Below are 16,705 nucleotides of genomic sequence, written 5' to 3' on the forward strand. Positions count from 1 at the left end.
GCGTAGCAACAACGTTTATAGGAGCTGTTCATCATCCGAGGTGAGTCTTCTCACTATACTTTACCATGAGTGGTATTTTTGTGTGACTGAGATGTCTTATGTGCTTATCTGTGTATTGTGATATCCTGCATTATTTCTTTGTGATTTATGTTGTGTATTACTCAGAGTTTACAGAGTTAGGACTGGAGGGTCCACAGAGTTAGGGCCGGAGGGTCCACCAGAGTTGTGGGACTGGAGGGTCCCACTGAGACACATTGAACGGAGGGTCATACAGAGTTATAGCCTCGAGTGGCTAAAGAGTTGTATGTGGTATTTTGGGGAACTCACTAAGCTTCGTACTTACCATATTATGTGTTATGTGTTTCAGGTTTTTCTCAGGATCTCGGGAAGGCACCGGCTCGATTGTACACACCAGAGAAAGAGTTATGTTTGAGGATCTTGGATTATTAATTAAACAATATGGAGATGCGTTTTGTAAATTAACTAAATGAGATTTTGGTGAAATGCGTTATGAGAATTATATGATTTTAAAAAGAAAAATTTGTTTGGAAATTTTCGGTGTTACACAGGATTCATATAAAGACAAACATATAAACTATAATAGGTATAGTTTATGAGTCACACATACTTATCAATACAGTTGATGGAACTTACATATTTCTTTTCATGTTCAGAATAACTTACGATTACGAAAAACAACTATATAAATTATATTAAATATAATTTATGAGATATTTACAAAATGTCTATTACAAATATATGTTTCATTATTCTACACGTAAATATCAATATAGCATTTGTGAGACACGCTTCAAGTACTTATTTAAGTATAAAACAAAAGTCTTGAAAATTATAACCAGAGACTCCTTGAGGGAGAGCGTGACACTTGTGTATAGATCTATACGGGACTGACAATCCCGCACCAGAGCTGCTTGCAACAGCTAGGTCGGCACACATGTGGTGACAATTGTCATACCATCTTACGACGCCTGAAGAACGTCGTGTTTCAGGCGAGGCTTAGGTCATCAAGCATGGTTATGATAACTCACAATTTGGTATTGAATAATACGTTTAGTGTAAGAATAAGCAAACAACTTCACATAGTTTTATACAAATAAAACTATAAATGGTGAATCTAGATATTTACAACTTCATACAAGTACAAGTACAAATATAGAATACTATTCTAACACAGAGAAAACTTACTTTTCATTGTTTTATGGGAATTTGAAACTATATCATACTATTTCGGAACACAAATACATATACAACAAAAATATAAGATTTTCTTTTACATTTTCGAAGGAACAAATTTCAGATTTCAATTACAAACATGCTTATGAATTCACCAACTTAATTGTTGACATTTTTGCAAAACTACTTGTATTTTCAGGAAATCGATAAACATGTACCCACAAGTTTTGAGGAAGACGCAGTTTCATATAATTATGTCTTTTAATTATACTTTTTGGTGTCAGATGTACAATCATTTGAACACAAATGTAATGTTATATTTTATCAATGTAATGAATGTTGTACTTTGATTACTATTGTGCATTGTTGTGATACTACACATGAAGTCATCCATCCCCGAATGTTTCCGCTATTCCGATTTGGGGGTGTGAAACTTTAACCCCCGAAAGTCTAAACTATATCATTTGGCTCCCCGAAACCAACACCCCACTAAATATTATGGATTTTAGGGCCGTTATAAAATAATATAAAATATAAATTTATATCTTGGGGTTCTGGGTTTATTATTTAATTACTCTATTTCAAACAGAATGTTACACATGTGATATTTCTCATTGAGAAATTTCATCGAACATGTTGAGTGTAAACAAATATCTATATTTTTCCATAACACATGCATTTATTCTTCTACTTACAATCAACACAAGGGTTTAGCTCTTTCTATAAACAGATTGACTAAAACACGGTTTAACTTAATGATTAGGCAAAAACAATTCATATGCGATCAATCAAATGTCACAGATCAACAATAGAAATAGATGATAACCAATGTTTCATTAATCGATACCAAAATTTAAAGTGTTATCGGAGTTGATCAAAATATGATCTTTGAGGTTAGGCATGCCGGAGATAACTGTTCATGAGCAGTCATCTCGTCGGAACCTTGGAACAACTTTCAATTTCATCTTCTTTCGATCATCAACACATCAAGTGAATGTCTTGGATCTGGTGTGTTGTTGATAATCACAACCAAGAACAACTCGTCTATCTGGTTCATTGCATTAGATTGCAGATATGTTGACTCTTTGATTCAGTCTATATGCATTCTCTTGCATCAATCTATACACATTCAGATAATTTATGCACAATGAAACCGAATAGAATAAAAAAACAGAGAGGACACGTATTCGATTTTTTATATGAATCTCCATTCTTCTTGTTTTTGGACCTGGTAAATAATTTTGCCTCATTTGTTAATCGATTGATTCTCTTGTACTTGAAGGAACTGCATTTCAGGATACAACGGTGTTAATGATCGGTGATATAGAAGCTTTGATCATTGGAGGATTTTAGATTTCATATCAATTGATGATTATCAGAGATGAAAGTTGGATCGATTGTGGATCCATAGATGTCAATAAACAGCGTGACCAATGATGCGACACAATCCGTACATGAGGCGACGACGGGAGGAGGAAAGGAAATGATAATGAATATTTCATGAATCACGATCTCGAAGGTCGTTGTAGGCGGTGGTCACCGACAAAGTTACGATGGTCGTTGGAGGGTAAATCATGAGAGAGGATGAGAGGAAGAAGGAGAGAGAACGAGATATGTTTCATGTATCAAATCTATGATTTAGGATATTATTGAATTAATTTTGTGTTTCCTATAATACCCTTTTAATTTTAAGTTAAGATACCCCCGCCCTATAAGTTTCTATTTATTTACAATAATGCTACAAGTGATCTTGGTCATGCATTTTTTCATTGATGTTCCACTTTTAGTTATCGAGTTCTCATAAAACCATGAATTCTTAAATGATCATATATATATATATATATATATATATATATATATATATATATATATATATATATATATATATATATAAATAGGTTATAACCCGTGGAAACCACGGTCGGTATATTTAAAATTTCTATATAAATAAAAATAATAACAAATGTAAAAAAAAACCAAGATATTGTCGATTGTAAGTAATTATGAATTAATTTGTTAAGCAAAATAAAATAATAATGTTATTAAGATAAGATTTTGTATTTTCAAATTTTGGATTGAATTTGATTTGTTACAAAAATAAAAGGAAATAATAAAAATCATAAAAAAATGTCACGTATCAAAGAGACATTCTAAAAAACTGATACGTGTCATTTTTAGGTTTCATTTATTAGAATATATATATATATATATATATATATATATATATATATATATATATATATATATAAAATATGTGGTTGTTATTTAATTCATATATATTGAAGCTAATATGATCTTTCAGTTACAATTCTTCATTAACTCATGTAATTTCATAAGTCGATCAAATCTATGTTCATTGTCTTTATTATGTTTATGAATAAAGCATTGAAAGTAATGACAAGTTGCTAAAGCCTACCAATTTTTAAATTGAGAATAAAAGAACAGAAGTTAAAAAAAATGAAAATACAGATCGTTCAATCAAGCGCGTTTTCACAAATTAACATTTTGATTTATATTCATTAAAAATATTGTTTTTTTTTATTGTTCCTAGAAACTTTGATGTATTTTTGCAATAAACAATCATATAATTGATATTTTTTATTTTTTATTTTGATACAATTCATTTGTATTTTATTAAAACAAAATCAAAAGAAAATGATTTTTTTTATTGCTTAAAACTATATCGGTTTATAAGGTTTTATATTTAAGTTTAAATAGTGGTTAAGTATATTCATTTTTGTTAATCATTATAAATGCTCTAAATGCTCTAAGTACATTCATTTTTCTCTGTTTTTTATAATTATTAGATAGATTTAAACCTTTAATATACATATTTCTTCCCAACACAATCTATTATCAATTATTAAATTTTGTGGAATTTCTGAATTCGATCGAACCATCAACGACATTACTTGTGTTTGCCTCCTTACTAATCTCGTTTTATTATGGCCATTCATCATCAACAAACACCCGACATTACATGTTCATATCCTATCAAACTAAAATTAGAATAATTAATCAAACACAAATCGTATACACAAAAATACAATTATTATTATGCAACAGCAATTAAAGCTAATTAGGTATGTAAGCTGGCAAAGTTTTTTCATGAATTACACGTAGCAGTCGACCATTGGAAACATCATCAATAATGCAAAAACTGTGGGTATAGCCGCTCCTTGAATATTCATCTAAACTATGTCCTCCAATCATCACCTCACAAAACCCAACAATCTTGGGTCCCTTTTCCGCCTACCACTCTCACTCTACACCCCATTTATATACGGCTTCCACCCCTCAAACTCTCAAAGTTCAACAGAAAACACCCCTCCGACAACCGTCAACCACCGTCTCATTCATACATCGGAACATCTATATTCTATAACACCATGAACAGAAGCCAACTCCGCCACCTTAACCCCATCTAAAACAATTACCTAGCCTCCCATTGATAGAGAGATAAAAGGAAAGGAAGATAAATGGAAGATTTTACCGATTATCGTCACGGCAGTAGTGGTGGCCGGAATATAATCTTTGGGAAGTACGAGATGGGGAGGTTGTTGGGACAAGGGACGTTTGCAAAGGTGTACTATGCTAAAGATCTTGTTACTTCCGAGAGTGTAGCGATTAAAGTCATCAAGAAAGATCAAGTTCGAAAAGAAGGTTTAATGGAGCAAATCACTCGTGAAATCTCCATCATGCGGCTTGTTCGACACCCAAACGTTGTTGAATTAAAGGAAGTTATGGCTACCAAACGGAAAATCTTTTTCGTTATGGAGTACGTCACCGGCGGCGAACTTTTTGCTAAGGTTTTGAAAGGGAAACTGAAGGAAGATGTATCGAGGAAGTATTTTCAGCAGTTGATTAGCGCCGTCGATTTCTGCCATAGCCGTGGTGTCTCCCACCGTGATCTGAAGCCGGAGAATCTACTTTTGGATGAAAATGGTGATCTAAAAGTAACAGATTTTGGATTGTCGGCGTTGCCGGAGCAGTTAACGACCGACGGGTTGCTTCATACACAGTGTGGAACGCCGGCTTATGTTGCACCGGAAGTTCTCCGGCGAAAAGGGTACGACGGCGCCAAGGCGGATATTTGGTCTTGTGGGGTGATTTTATATGTTTTGTTAGCCGGGTTTCTTCCATTTCAAGATGAAAATATCATGCGCATGTATAAAAAGATCTTCAAAGCCGAATACGAATGTCCGCCGTGGTTTTCCGCCGACGCACGGCGGTTGATTTCCAAAATATTAATTGTGGATCCGTCGCGTAGAATCACAATTCCGGAGATCATGCGATTACCATGGTTCTTGAAAGGATTTCAAAGACCACTCGCGTTTTCAATCAAAGAAACCGAAGATCAGGGAACAGAAACAGAACTCCCAAAATCGAAATCATCACCGCCGTTCTACAACGCTTTCGAGTTCATTTCATCAATGTCTTCCGGCTTCGATTTATCAAACATGTTCGAGAGTAAACGAAAATCAGGATCTTTATTCACGTCAAGATATTCTGCTTCTGCCATTCTCAACAAACTCGATTCAGCTGCTAAGAAACTGAACTTCAAGATTTTGAATTCAAAGCAAAACGAGTACAAAATAAAGATGCAGGGGATCTCGGAGGGTCGAAAAGGGAAGTTGTCGTTGACGGCGGAGGTGTTCGAGGTGGCGCCGGGGGTTTCGGTGGTGGAGTTTTCGAAGTCAGCTGGTGATACACTCGAATACAAGAAATTCTGTGAAGAGGACGTTAGACCTGCCCTACACGACATCGTTTGGAAGTGGCAAGGCGAAGATAACAATACCTAGTTAACCGTAGACCAAACAAGCGCTTAATTATTAGTTATTTCCCGCATGTACAAACACGCTTTTTTTCGGGTTTTTACTATTAGAGTAACCATACAATGATACAACTTCTAAGTTCTAAACGATGTCGTATAACCATACAACTTCTAAGTTTTAAATGATGTCATATAACCATATAACTTCTAAGTTTTAAACGATGCGTATGCATGGACACCCTTTTTTGGGTTTTTAATTAGTAACTTGCAAGGTTTAATCCATAGAATATAAAACCATGGTTTTGACTTATGACTTTATAGTTTGACCATGCAAAGACGTGTACACGTGTCGGTTTTGTGGAGCCTGGGCCGAGCGGCTGGACGCTGCGAATGACACAAGAAGAGCTTCGTACTTGACAACTCACTTTAGAAACAAAATCACTAAATGTTGTGCTTGGTTTGTCGTGTTCTCAAGTGTTGGCCTATAATTGGTGTTAAAAATGTACAAATAAAAACAATGTGACAGTTATAATTGATTTTTGATTTTTTAATTTTAGATAAGGATGTAAAGTTCACAGAGTTAACTTCAGCTGGCGCACTATCATTCTCAAAGGATGTGAGGTGCATGCAATACTTGAAGTCTATGGAGATAAAACATGGGACAAGGACAATTCTTGTGAAATGTTTTAACTTTTACCCCGAACTCTTTAAAACATGGGACAAGGACAAGTCATCACCAAGTGGTTTTTCGATTTCTTTTAAGACGAATTTACAGCCGCTTAAAACCAAATTGAAAAGTACAAGGTTGCTTGTGTGAATTCAGCATACTCAAAAACACCAAATTGAAAAGTATAATCAAAAACACCAAATTGAAAAGTATAAGGGTCACAACTCGAAATTTTATACTGAACAAAGCTTAAACCCTAGCCTAAGTACAAATGAAAAAAAAAACCACATTTCACCCCTCGATGCATTGTATGCTCTATTGCCCTTATAAACTAACAAATAAGTGTAGTTTGAAATCTAGGTGGATTTTAAGCTAAAATAGGGCATCCTAAGCTAAATTAGAGTGATATAAATGAGGATAGGTTAAAAGACTAATTAAGGGTTTAAAACATAAATATAACCATTAAATGAGTTTTCACCCAAAGTAATCAATGCATTAATGGAGTTTACGCCTAATGAATTAATTGCCAAAGTAGTTCACGGTCCAAGACTTAACTCCAAAAGGAGTTCACGGTTGGGAATAAAACCAAATAAGTGTTCACGGAAGTTTTAATTTCACAAAGGTGTTTACGGTTTGGCAAATCCGTAAACCACTTATTCTTTTGATTCAAGACCGTAAACACCCCCCCCCCCCCTTCTAGAAGCCCTAGGCCGTAAACCACCCCTATATATATATATATATATATATATATATATATATATATATATATATATATATATATATATATATATATATATATATATATATATATATATATGTGTGTGTATTATGGCGAAAACACTTTCATTTCACACACTTTCCATCTGTAAACACTCCCAAAATCTTCTCAATCTTCATCCGTGAACAGTCTCATTTCCTCTCAATCTTCAAGAGTTTACGCCCAGTTCCTTCAAATCTTCATATTTCCCCACCAAGAACATTCAACCCTCATTCAAATCTTCATAATTTTCAAGATCCAACCGTGAACTCACTTACCTCCAACCGTAAACCCATTTTTGCCATCCGAAAACTCCATTTCCTCATTTCCAAATAATTCAAATTTAATTGTAAGTCTTTCTTATAATTAAATTATTATTTAACACATTATTTAAATTAATTTATAATTAATTTAAATACGACATCGAATATAATTATTTTAGAAGAACGTTATTCGCACGTACGCTTACCCGGGAATCGTCTCTACAACTCGCTAATTCAAGTTAACGCACATTTGAGGTGAGTTCATACCCCTACGTTTTCACTATTTTTCCAATGTTTGGGGGGGGGGGGGGATACAAGTAAAACACAAAAATAGTTTTGGGTTAACTTTCAAAAGATTTCAAACAGTTTTAAAGCATATCAAGTTGTTTCAACTGATTCAAACTATTTTCAATTGTACTTCAAACTACTGCAAATGTTTTATACTTTTATTTCTCAAAGTACATCTTTATATGTATGCGTTCTACATATATGCATATAATCTTATCTAAATAAAGTTTTAACCCTATTGTAACATGTCGAGCAAAAAGAGTACCTATCTCATCGTTTTATCGTGTTATTCAAACTGTTAAATTACTAAGACTTTCATTGCATACCAGACATACATTTAAGCTATAATAGGTATAGTTTGTGAACCAATACACTATTTTACTAAGTTCAAGAAACATACAATAACATACGTACAAACTACTAAAAGTATAGTTTGGGGAAAACGCAACATGATTTTACAAAGTTCAAGGACACTACACAGAAACAAATATATAAACTATAATAGGTATAGTTTATGGAACACTACTCTATTTCATTACTACAAGGATACACTACTAAAATAATTATTTAAGTATAATTATTTTACACTACAAAGTAATACTTACAGTTTCAATTACAAGAGAACACTATAACACTACACATAAACTAGTTAATACAAGGTTGTGAGGCACTACTTCGGGTACCCACCAGGGTACAGGTTCAAGTCCTATAAATTATAACCAGAGTCTCCCGGATGAAGAGCGTGAGGTTTGTGTATAGATCTATACGGGACTGACAATCTCACACCCAAACTGCTAGCTACACTTAGGCAGGCATGCTTGGGGTGACAAATGTCATAAAATACCGACGCCTGAAGAACGTCGTAGAGGCCACTAGGTCATATTAGCATGGTTATATAAAACTCACTGATGTGTGTGAAACGCACTAGTTTTAATCCTACTAACTTAAACAAAAAAAAACAAACACACAAAAGGCAGTGTACCTATCGATTAGTAGTTTAGTTCAGGTAAGTAGGGTATCGAACACAGGGAACGGTAAACAATTAAAATAAATGCTAATATTATCTAAGTAAAACAATATAAAAGGGGGTTTCTCTAGTTCTGCAAGACTAGAAACTTAAACAATCAATTAACACTCAAACAAAATACAGTTAACAATTAAGAAGAACAAGAAAGGACAACTAGATTCAATGATAAAAGAGACTTCTGTTCAGATTTGATTCACTTATTCCTATGGTTGATTTCGTGGCAAGTGCAATGGATCAATATGTCAATGGTTACCGATTCCTAATATGATTGGGTTCATGTTCACTATTACCAATCCTTTAGTAGACAAGTTAATTCAAATAGTGGCCAGTTGATTAAACTAACAAGTTTCCTAGTGTTCAGTTCGTATCAAGTAAGACTTGTAATAATAGCTAATCAAATTTGTTCAATTCAATCAACTCATATGTGGTTGTTCATTACACATGCTCACACATTGATTTACATATTTTCTAGTTAACCCTAGTTTCATGTTCACTATTCCTAGGCATACAATCTTGTATTCTCAAAATTATATGAATCAAGTAATCAAGAAGATGTTCATACAACTTAATAACTCACTTATTAACAGAAAATATTTATCATCAATACATGAGGATCTTTAACAAGCTTAACAAGATAAATAACCAAATTAATATTAATCCAACCACTTAATCAAACCATGTTCATAAGATTATCTCATCCAAACAGAAGTAAAAAGCTTTTAGCTCATATCTACAACAAGTAATAACCTAAAATCAAAATCTAATGATTCAAACATGGTTCAAAACAAAGATTAATAAAAGAAGAATGATTATTTGCCTTTGATTCTCTTCTAAATTGCCTCTTATGTTGCAATCTCGAAAACTGAAGCTTCAAGAACCCTTCTCGTCTTCAATAATCGCAGCTAGCCTTCAGAAAGTGTTAGGGTTCGAATGAGAAGCATTTCTATATATAAATTATGAAAACAGGGCCAACTCGACGAGTTTTCACCACAAACTTGTCGAGTTTTTTCGATAATCCGTGTATACAGCGTGTACGGCAAGGCATCTTCGAATCGGGAACATTCTGACCAACTCGTCGAGTTTAGGCCCAACTCGTCGAGTTCTCTTGGAATCAACATTTTCTCAAAACACGAAAGTCATCCGAAATTGTGTCTAGTTTTCAGAACATTTTGAATCTCGTCAATCGGAGTTACGGTTCATGAGATATGGCCAAAACACTGACGAGGGGTCAAGCTGTCCATCAACATCCTTCTTTCTTCAAAATCCAAGATCCAAACTTCCAATCGCCAATTCCACTTCCTTTTCCTTCCGAACATGTATTTATTGCTGAAAATGAAAGATTAAAACTAATTAAGCATCTTTTGTTCATTAAATGAGATAAAATCAACATAAAGTATTAAGATAATGCATGCATTTTATAACTAAATATGCCCATATCAAAATACCCCACACTTGACTTTTGCTTGCCCCCAAGCAAAACTGAATTTTATCACACCAATATCATATAAGACAATCCAAATCGAACCCAACCATTATGCCAAGACCGCAACGCATGCATTTGTGTCTAAAATTTTTCCGAAGGACCCCCCTCAATTCTAAATACTTACAATCCTCATAAACACTTGCCCACTTCTTTTGAACATTGCTCATTTTATGCATCCCTCCGAATCCATCCTCAGAAAACTTTCTTAACCTCAAGTCATTTCTGGTTAAATCCCCAAGCATACATATGATAAAATAACGTAGAAAAGAAAATTACAATAAAAAATAAATACTACTTTTGATTAAATCTTTTATACTTTGTAGCTTTTCTTCATGATATTCTTCTTTGTCTTCATAGCTTTGTAGATTCTTTATTCAAACATTTCATCACTCTTTTTTTTTCAACTTTTTTTTCTTTTTTTTTCTCTTTTTTTGTTCTTTTTTCAACGCACTTTTTCCACTCAAAACTAAAAACCTAGAAAAACATATGCTTAAGCAAGGGAATTTAACTTCATCCTTTATTGGTTAAAGGCATTAGTCTAGTGTGCAATGACTACTTGAGCTTTCCTGGATACATTACAAGTACACGATGCTAAACATGTTGCGATCCTCAAACTAAGCGAGGTTGTGTTTTTGTCCCATGATTTCACTAGAATAAAGGAGGCCACAAATGCACTATAACGTATATTGGCTCAACTAAACATTTGGGTCTTCATAGAATCATCAAACACAATAATAGCATGGAACCCTAATTGCTCTACCAAATTTTTCTGAATTAACCCTGGCAAAATTTTTATGCAATTTTTTTTTTCAAACCAAGGATTCAAAAGATTCTAATATTTTCACTAAATGTAATCAACCCCCTACCCCACACTTAAATTATGCAATGTCCCCATTGCATGTTATGCATGAAAAAGAACATAAAAGTAAAGAAAGAATTAGAACAAACTCCCCTGGGATAGTAGTTGCGAGGTTTGTATTCTTCTTGTTAAGTTCCATCTTCAGTTGACTTTAGACATGGGAACAGCTCATCCATGCCTTGGGTGTCAAATCTCGTGTGGTTAGGCTCCAAAATATAGAGGAAAAGGTCTTGGAAATTCTCGGAAATTGATCTTTAATAATATAGCCAATTGCCCTTGTCAAATGTAATCCAATCACCAACTTGAAGGTAAGAGAAAGAGTAACTCGTCGAGTCCAGAGTGAACTCGCCGAGTTAAGTCGATAACGGTCGGGTTTTTCCAAATGGACTCGTCGAGTATCTGAATGGAACTCGACGAGTTTTCTTCACTGAGTGAAAAAAATTAGCTCTTGCTTCAGGTTCGTTTCTGGGGTTTGAGGAGATTATTATAGCAATATTCCCCCTCATTTTTCTTCAGTAAAAGCACATCCCTTCAGTTGTTTAATTATCGGACTCGTAATTAGACTCAATTCTCCCATTCTTCTCGTTTTAGACTTTATTTCACGTTTATTCCTCACGCTTTATTCTTTCATTCTATCCCTCACCCTATATTCTGAAAAGATCAAAAACAAATACCAAGTAATAAAAAAAAACATCAAAATAAAAATCCTAAATTATCCTTAAATACTAGAAGTTTAGAAAGAAAAAGAAAAGCAAACTCTAATGACGGGTTGCCTCCCGCAAACGCTTCTTTTTGTGCGAGTCTTTAGCTGGACTCTCAACTTAATAAACTTCCAATAAACTCAATGCCAATCCATCCGTTGCATTGAATATCTTCTTTGGTGGACCAATTTGTAAAATTTGGCTCTTTGCTTCTAAAATTAGCCAAACGAGCTTGAATATATAAAACCCAAGAATCTTGATAAGGGTTGGGACCGGTTGGATACTAATCAGAAATGGATCGCGCTTCAGAACTTTCTCCAAAGTTGGAGTCGTCACCCCATGCTTAGAAACACAATCTGGGAAAATAGGGGGCCAAGTCGTGGTAATGGTCAAACCACGGCTTGGTTCCTGCAACTCAGCTTGTTCTTGTTCTTCATCTGACCCTTCTGCTAGCAATCTTTCCAGCTCCTCCAAATCTCTTTCTGGATTAAATTCTTCATCTTTTAACTCTAGCTCTTGTAACTCAAATTGCTCTTGTTTATTAGGCAAGATGTTATCTAACCATCTTCCAAATTCCTTCAAATCATCATCTGAGTCATATTCCTCATCTTCTTGCTCAATTTCCTGTACTACTTCCTCAAGAAAAGCATCAAAAGCATCGAGATTTGGAAAATACATAATAAATATTAAAACAAAAAAAACTCGTAACTTTATATGAGATAAATCTCACACAAATGATCGATAATACTAGCAATTAAAATAAATTTTAGAACCGTTCCCTGGCAACGGCGCCAAAAACTTGATGTGTGTGAAACGCACTAGTTTTAATCCTACTAACTTAAACAAAAAAAAACAAACACACAAAAGGCAGTGTACCTATCGATTAGTAGTTTAGTTCAGGTAAGTAGGGTATCAAACACAGGGAACGGTAAACAATTAAAATAAATGCTAATATTATCTAAATAAAACAATATAAAAGGGGGTTTCTCTATTTTTGCAAGACTAGAAACTTAAACAATCAATTAACACTCAAACAAAATACAGTTAACAATTAAGAAGAACAAGAAAGGACAACTAGATTCAATGATAAAAGAGACTTCCGTTCAGATTTGATTCACTTATTCCTATGGTTGATTTCGTGGCAAGTGCAATGGATCAATATGTCAATGGTTACCGATTCCTAATATGATTGGGTTCATGTTCACTATTACCAATCCTTTAGTAGACAAGTTAATTCAAACAGTGGCCAGTTGATTAAACTAACAAGTTTCCTAGTGTTCAGTTCGTATCAAGTAAGACTTGTAATAATAGCTAATCAAATTTGTTCAATTCAATCAACTCATATGTGGTTGTTCATCACACATGCTCACACATTGATTTACATATTTTCTAGTTAACCCTAGTTTCATGTTCACTATTCCTAGGCATACAATCTTGTATTCTCAAAATTATATGAATCAAGTAATCAAGAAGATGTTCATACAACTTAATAACTCACTTATTAACAAAATATTTATCATCAATACGGGAGGATCTTTAACAAGCTTAACAAGATAAATAACCAAATTAATATTAATCCAACCACTCAATCAAACCATGTTCATAAGATTATCTCATCCAAACAGAAGTAAAAAGCTTTTAGCTCATATCTACAGCAAGTAATAACCTAAAATCAAAATCTAATGATTCAAACATGGTTCAAAACAAAGATTAAGAAAAGAAGAATGATTATTTGCCTTTGATTCTCTTCTAAATTGTCTCTTATGTTGCAATCTCGAAAACTGAAGCTTCAAGAACCCTTCTGGTCTTCAATAATCGCAGCTAGCCTCCAGAAAGTGTTAGGGTTCGAATGAGAAGCATTTCTATATATAAATTATGAAAACAGGGCCAACTCGACGAGTTTTCACCACAAACTCATCGAGTTTTTTCGATAATCCGCGTATACAGCGTGTACGGCAAGGCATCTTCGAATCGGGAACATTCTGACCAACTCGTCGAGTTTAGGCCCAACTCGTCGAGTTCTCTTGGAATCAACATTTTCTCAAAACACGAAAGTCGTCCGAAATTTTGTCTAGTTTTTAGAACATTTTGAATCTCGTCAATCGGAGTTACGGTTCATGAGATATGGCCAAACCACTGACGAGGGGTCAAGCTGTCCATCAACATCCTTCTTTCTTCAAAATCCAAGATCCAAACTTCCAATCGCCAATTCCACTTCCTTTTCCTTCCGAGCATGTCTTTATTGCTGAAAATGAAATTTTAAAACTAATTAAGCATCTTTTGTTCATTAAATGAGATAAAATCAACATAAAGTATTAAGATAATGCATGCATTTTATAACTAAATATGCCCATATCACTCACAATAGTATAAACAAGGTTTACGGGATTAACACTACATCAAAGGTTTTATTTAAATATTAAATCTTTACTACATTACTTTCCTAGTACAAAACACATACATTTTTGGAAAATCATTTATGCAAATGTTTGGATAACTAATCAAACTGTAGTACGCTATTTACACTACTTCTGGTGGATTCCAGACACTATTACAAACACTACGGTCACTATAGACACTACTACATTATAAATATTACACTACGGTTCTAGTATCATGAACATACATGTAGAAGGGACCTATAACTCTGATTCTATGATCCCTTATTCTATACATCAGGTGATATATATATATATATATATATATATATATATATATATATATATATATATATATATATATATATATATATATATATATATATATATATATAAGATCCGGTAGACAGTAGAATGGGTGTTTTCGCTTTATTTCATGTTCCTTGTTTGGTAGTGGGCTTAGAGCAGATTCACACAGTCTACTACTTATTTGATTTTGGTTATATGTAACCTGTATACACTAAGTAATCCTAAGGGGAAGCAGGTATGGGTCAGGTCACTAAATACAATTACAACAAGAGTCACTAAATACAAGAATCAACATACTATTTTCTAGTACAAAACATACTTTTCCGAAAGAACGTTTAACTAGGGGCATACATACAAACAGAGTTGTATACATACACAACAGTAATACATTACTTTTATAAGTACGAATCAGCAAAACATTCATTTCAATACATCAAAAAATATAGGATTTTTCTGGAAGAACAAACTAAGGTTTTCAAGGAACAAAGAACATACTTTCCAAATACAAATGCTTATGAACTCACCAACTTTAATGTTGACACTTTCAAAACCACTTGTATTCTCAGGTCACTAGTAGACAGGTACACGTACAGGGTTCCAGATGGCGGAGCATAGTAGCTTCAAGTCTTGTGTTGCTATTTACTTTTGGAGTCAATCATATGTGATTCAAATACAATGTAAACACTATATTATCAATACAATGGTTGTTGTTGCTTCGATTACTATTATTCAATTGTTGTGATACTATACATGACGTCCTCCACCCCCGAACGTTTCCGCCACTCCGGTTTGGGGATGTGATAGATTGGTATCAGAGCATTGTTTATAGTGAACTAAGTATATCAACCCATAAAAGATATACAACTATAAATACAATGGGACTGAAGTGCTCTGACTAAAAGTATACTTTTAAAATATAAGTATTTTACGAGAAGTATATGGACATGCATACATACTAAGAATAAGTATCACAAGAAGAACAAAACAAAAGTATTTAGATGTTGGACACTACAGTTAGACCTAGGCAGTTATGTAATCATATCTGGGATAAATATAGCCTGATCAACTATATTTATTTGAGATACGACCAACATGTGTTTGGGAGTGATAGTGGTGTTGCAACGAGTCTAAAACTTACCAACCCTAAATACAAAGGATCTCTAGAACAAAACATAAAGTTAAAATACTATAGGAGTATTTTATGGTACTATAAGATGACAACAAGTTTACAACTTACCAAGTACATATACCAAGAAGCTCTAGAATTAGGCATACAATTAAAATACTATAGGAGTATTTTAGGCACTATAAATAACATATGTGAAAATTTAAAAGACCATTATTAGAAGGTCTATGATTGCAGAGTGTATACTTCCAGAGTTGTGTATAATTGAGATTTTATAGACTTAGAATTTGTGACCTACGCTCTATATCATGTTCCTTGTTTGGTTGTGGTTTTAGAGTAAGGTCACTTATTCGAAGGTCTATTTAATCTTAAGTTATATACAACTTGTATACATTGTGTGATTATAGGAGGACCTGGTAAGGGTCACCGATAGATAAAATTGTTTTATTTAATCTCATAGATTCTTTAGACACTCCCATTTTCACAAAAACAACATAGATAGATGTAGTCACTCCACTACAACAACTGATAGAGGAGTCAAGGAAGAACAAGAAAAGGTTCATGAAGAGGATTCTGAGAAAGGATCAGCCGCAGAGAAAGGCATCAGAGTAATCACTACTGAACCTTACCATAGCGAGATCACACATAAGAAACTCGCTCGGACATTCGGGGTCCGACCCTCCATTGTGAAGTCAATGGAGATCAGTAACAAAGCCCGAAGTAGGATATAGCAAAGATTCAACACACCCGTGGAGAACACAAACACCATAGGAATGCTCAGAGGCAACCAATCCCTACCAACCGAAACTAGGACAATCATAGTAAGGACATAGAACAAGGGAAATCACTCACGAGATACGCGAAGGGACCAAGCACTAT

The 16,705-nt window shown here is 34.0% G+C and overlaps 1 protein-coding gene across 1 annotated transcript; it reads left to right on the forward strand.

The window, feature by feature from the left end:
* Window positions 1-4,341: 4,341 nt before the first annotated feature.
* CIPK5 (CBL-interacting protein kinase 5) lies at window positions 4,342-6,171 on the forward strand. Its single transcript, XM_079044779.1, has one exon. The coding sequence runs from the start codon at window positions 4,674-4,676 to the stop codon at window positions 5,994-5,996; it is 1,323 nt and encodes a 440-aa protein (XP_078900905.1). The 5' UTR covers window positions 4,342-4,673; the 3' UTR covers window positions 5,997-6,171.
* The last annotated feature ends 10,534 nt before the right edge of the window (window positions 6,172-16,705 follow it).

The sequence above is a fragment of the Lactuca virosa genome, chromosome 4, assembly GCF_052849685.1.
Source record: "Lactuca virosa cultivar CGN04683 chromosome 4, Lactuca_virosa_CGN04683_v6, whole genome shotgun sequence".
NCBI lineage: Eukaryota > Viridiplantae > Streptophyta > Magnoliopsida > Asterales > Asteraceae > Lactuca > Lactuca virosa.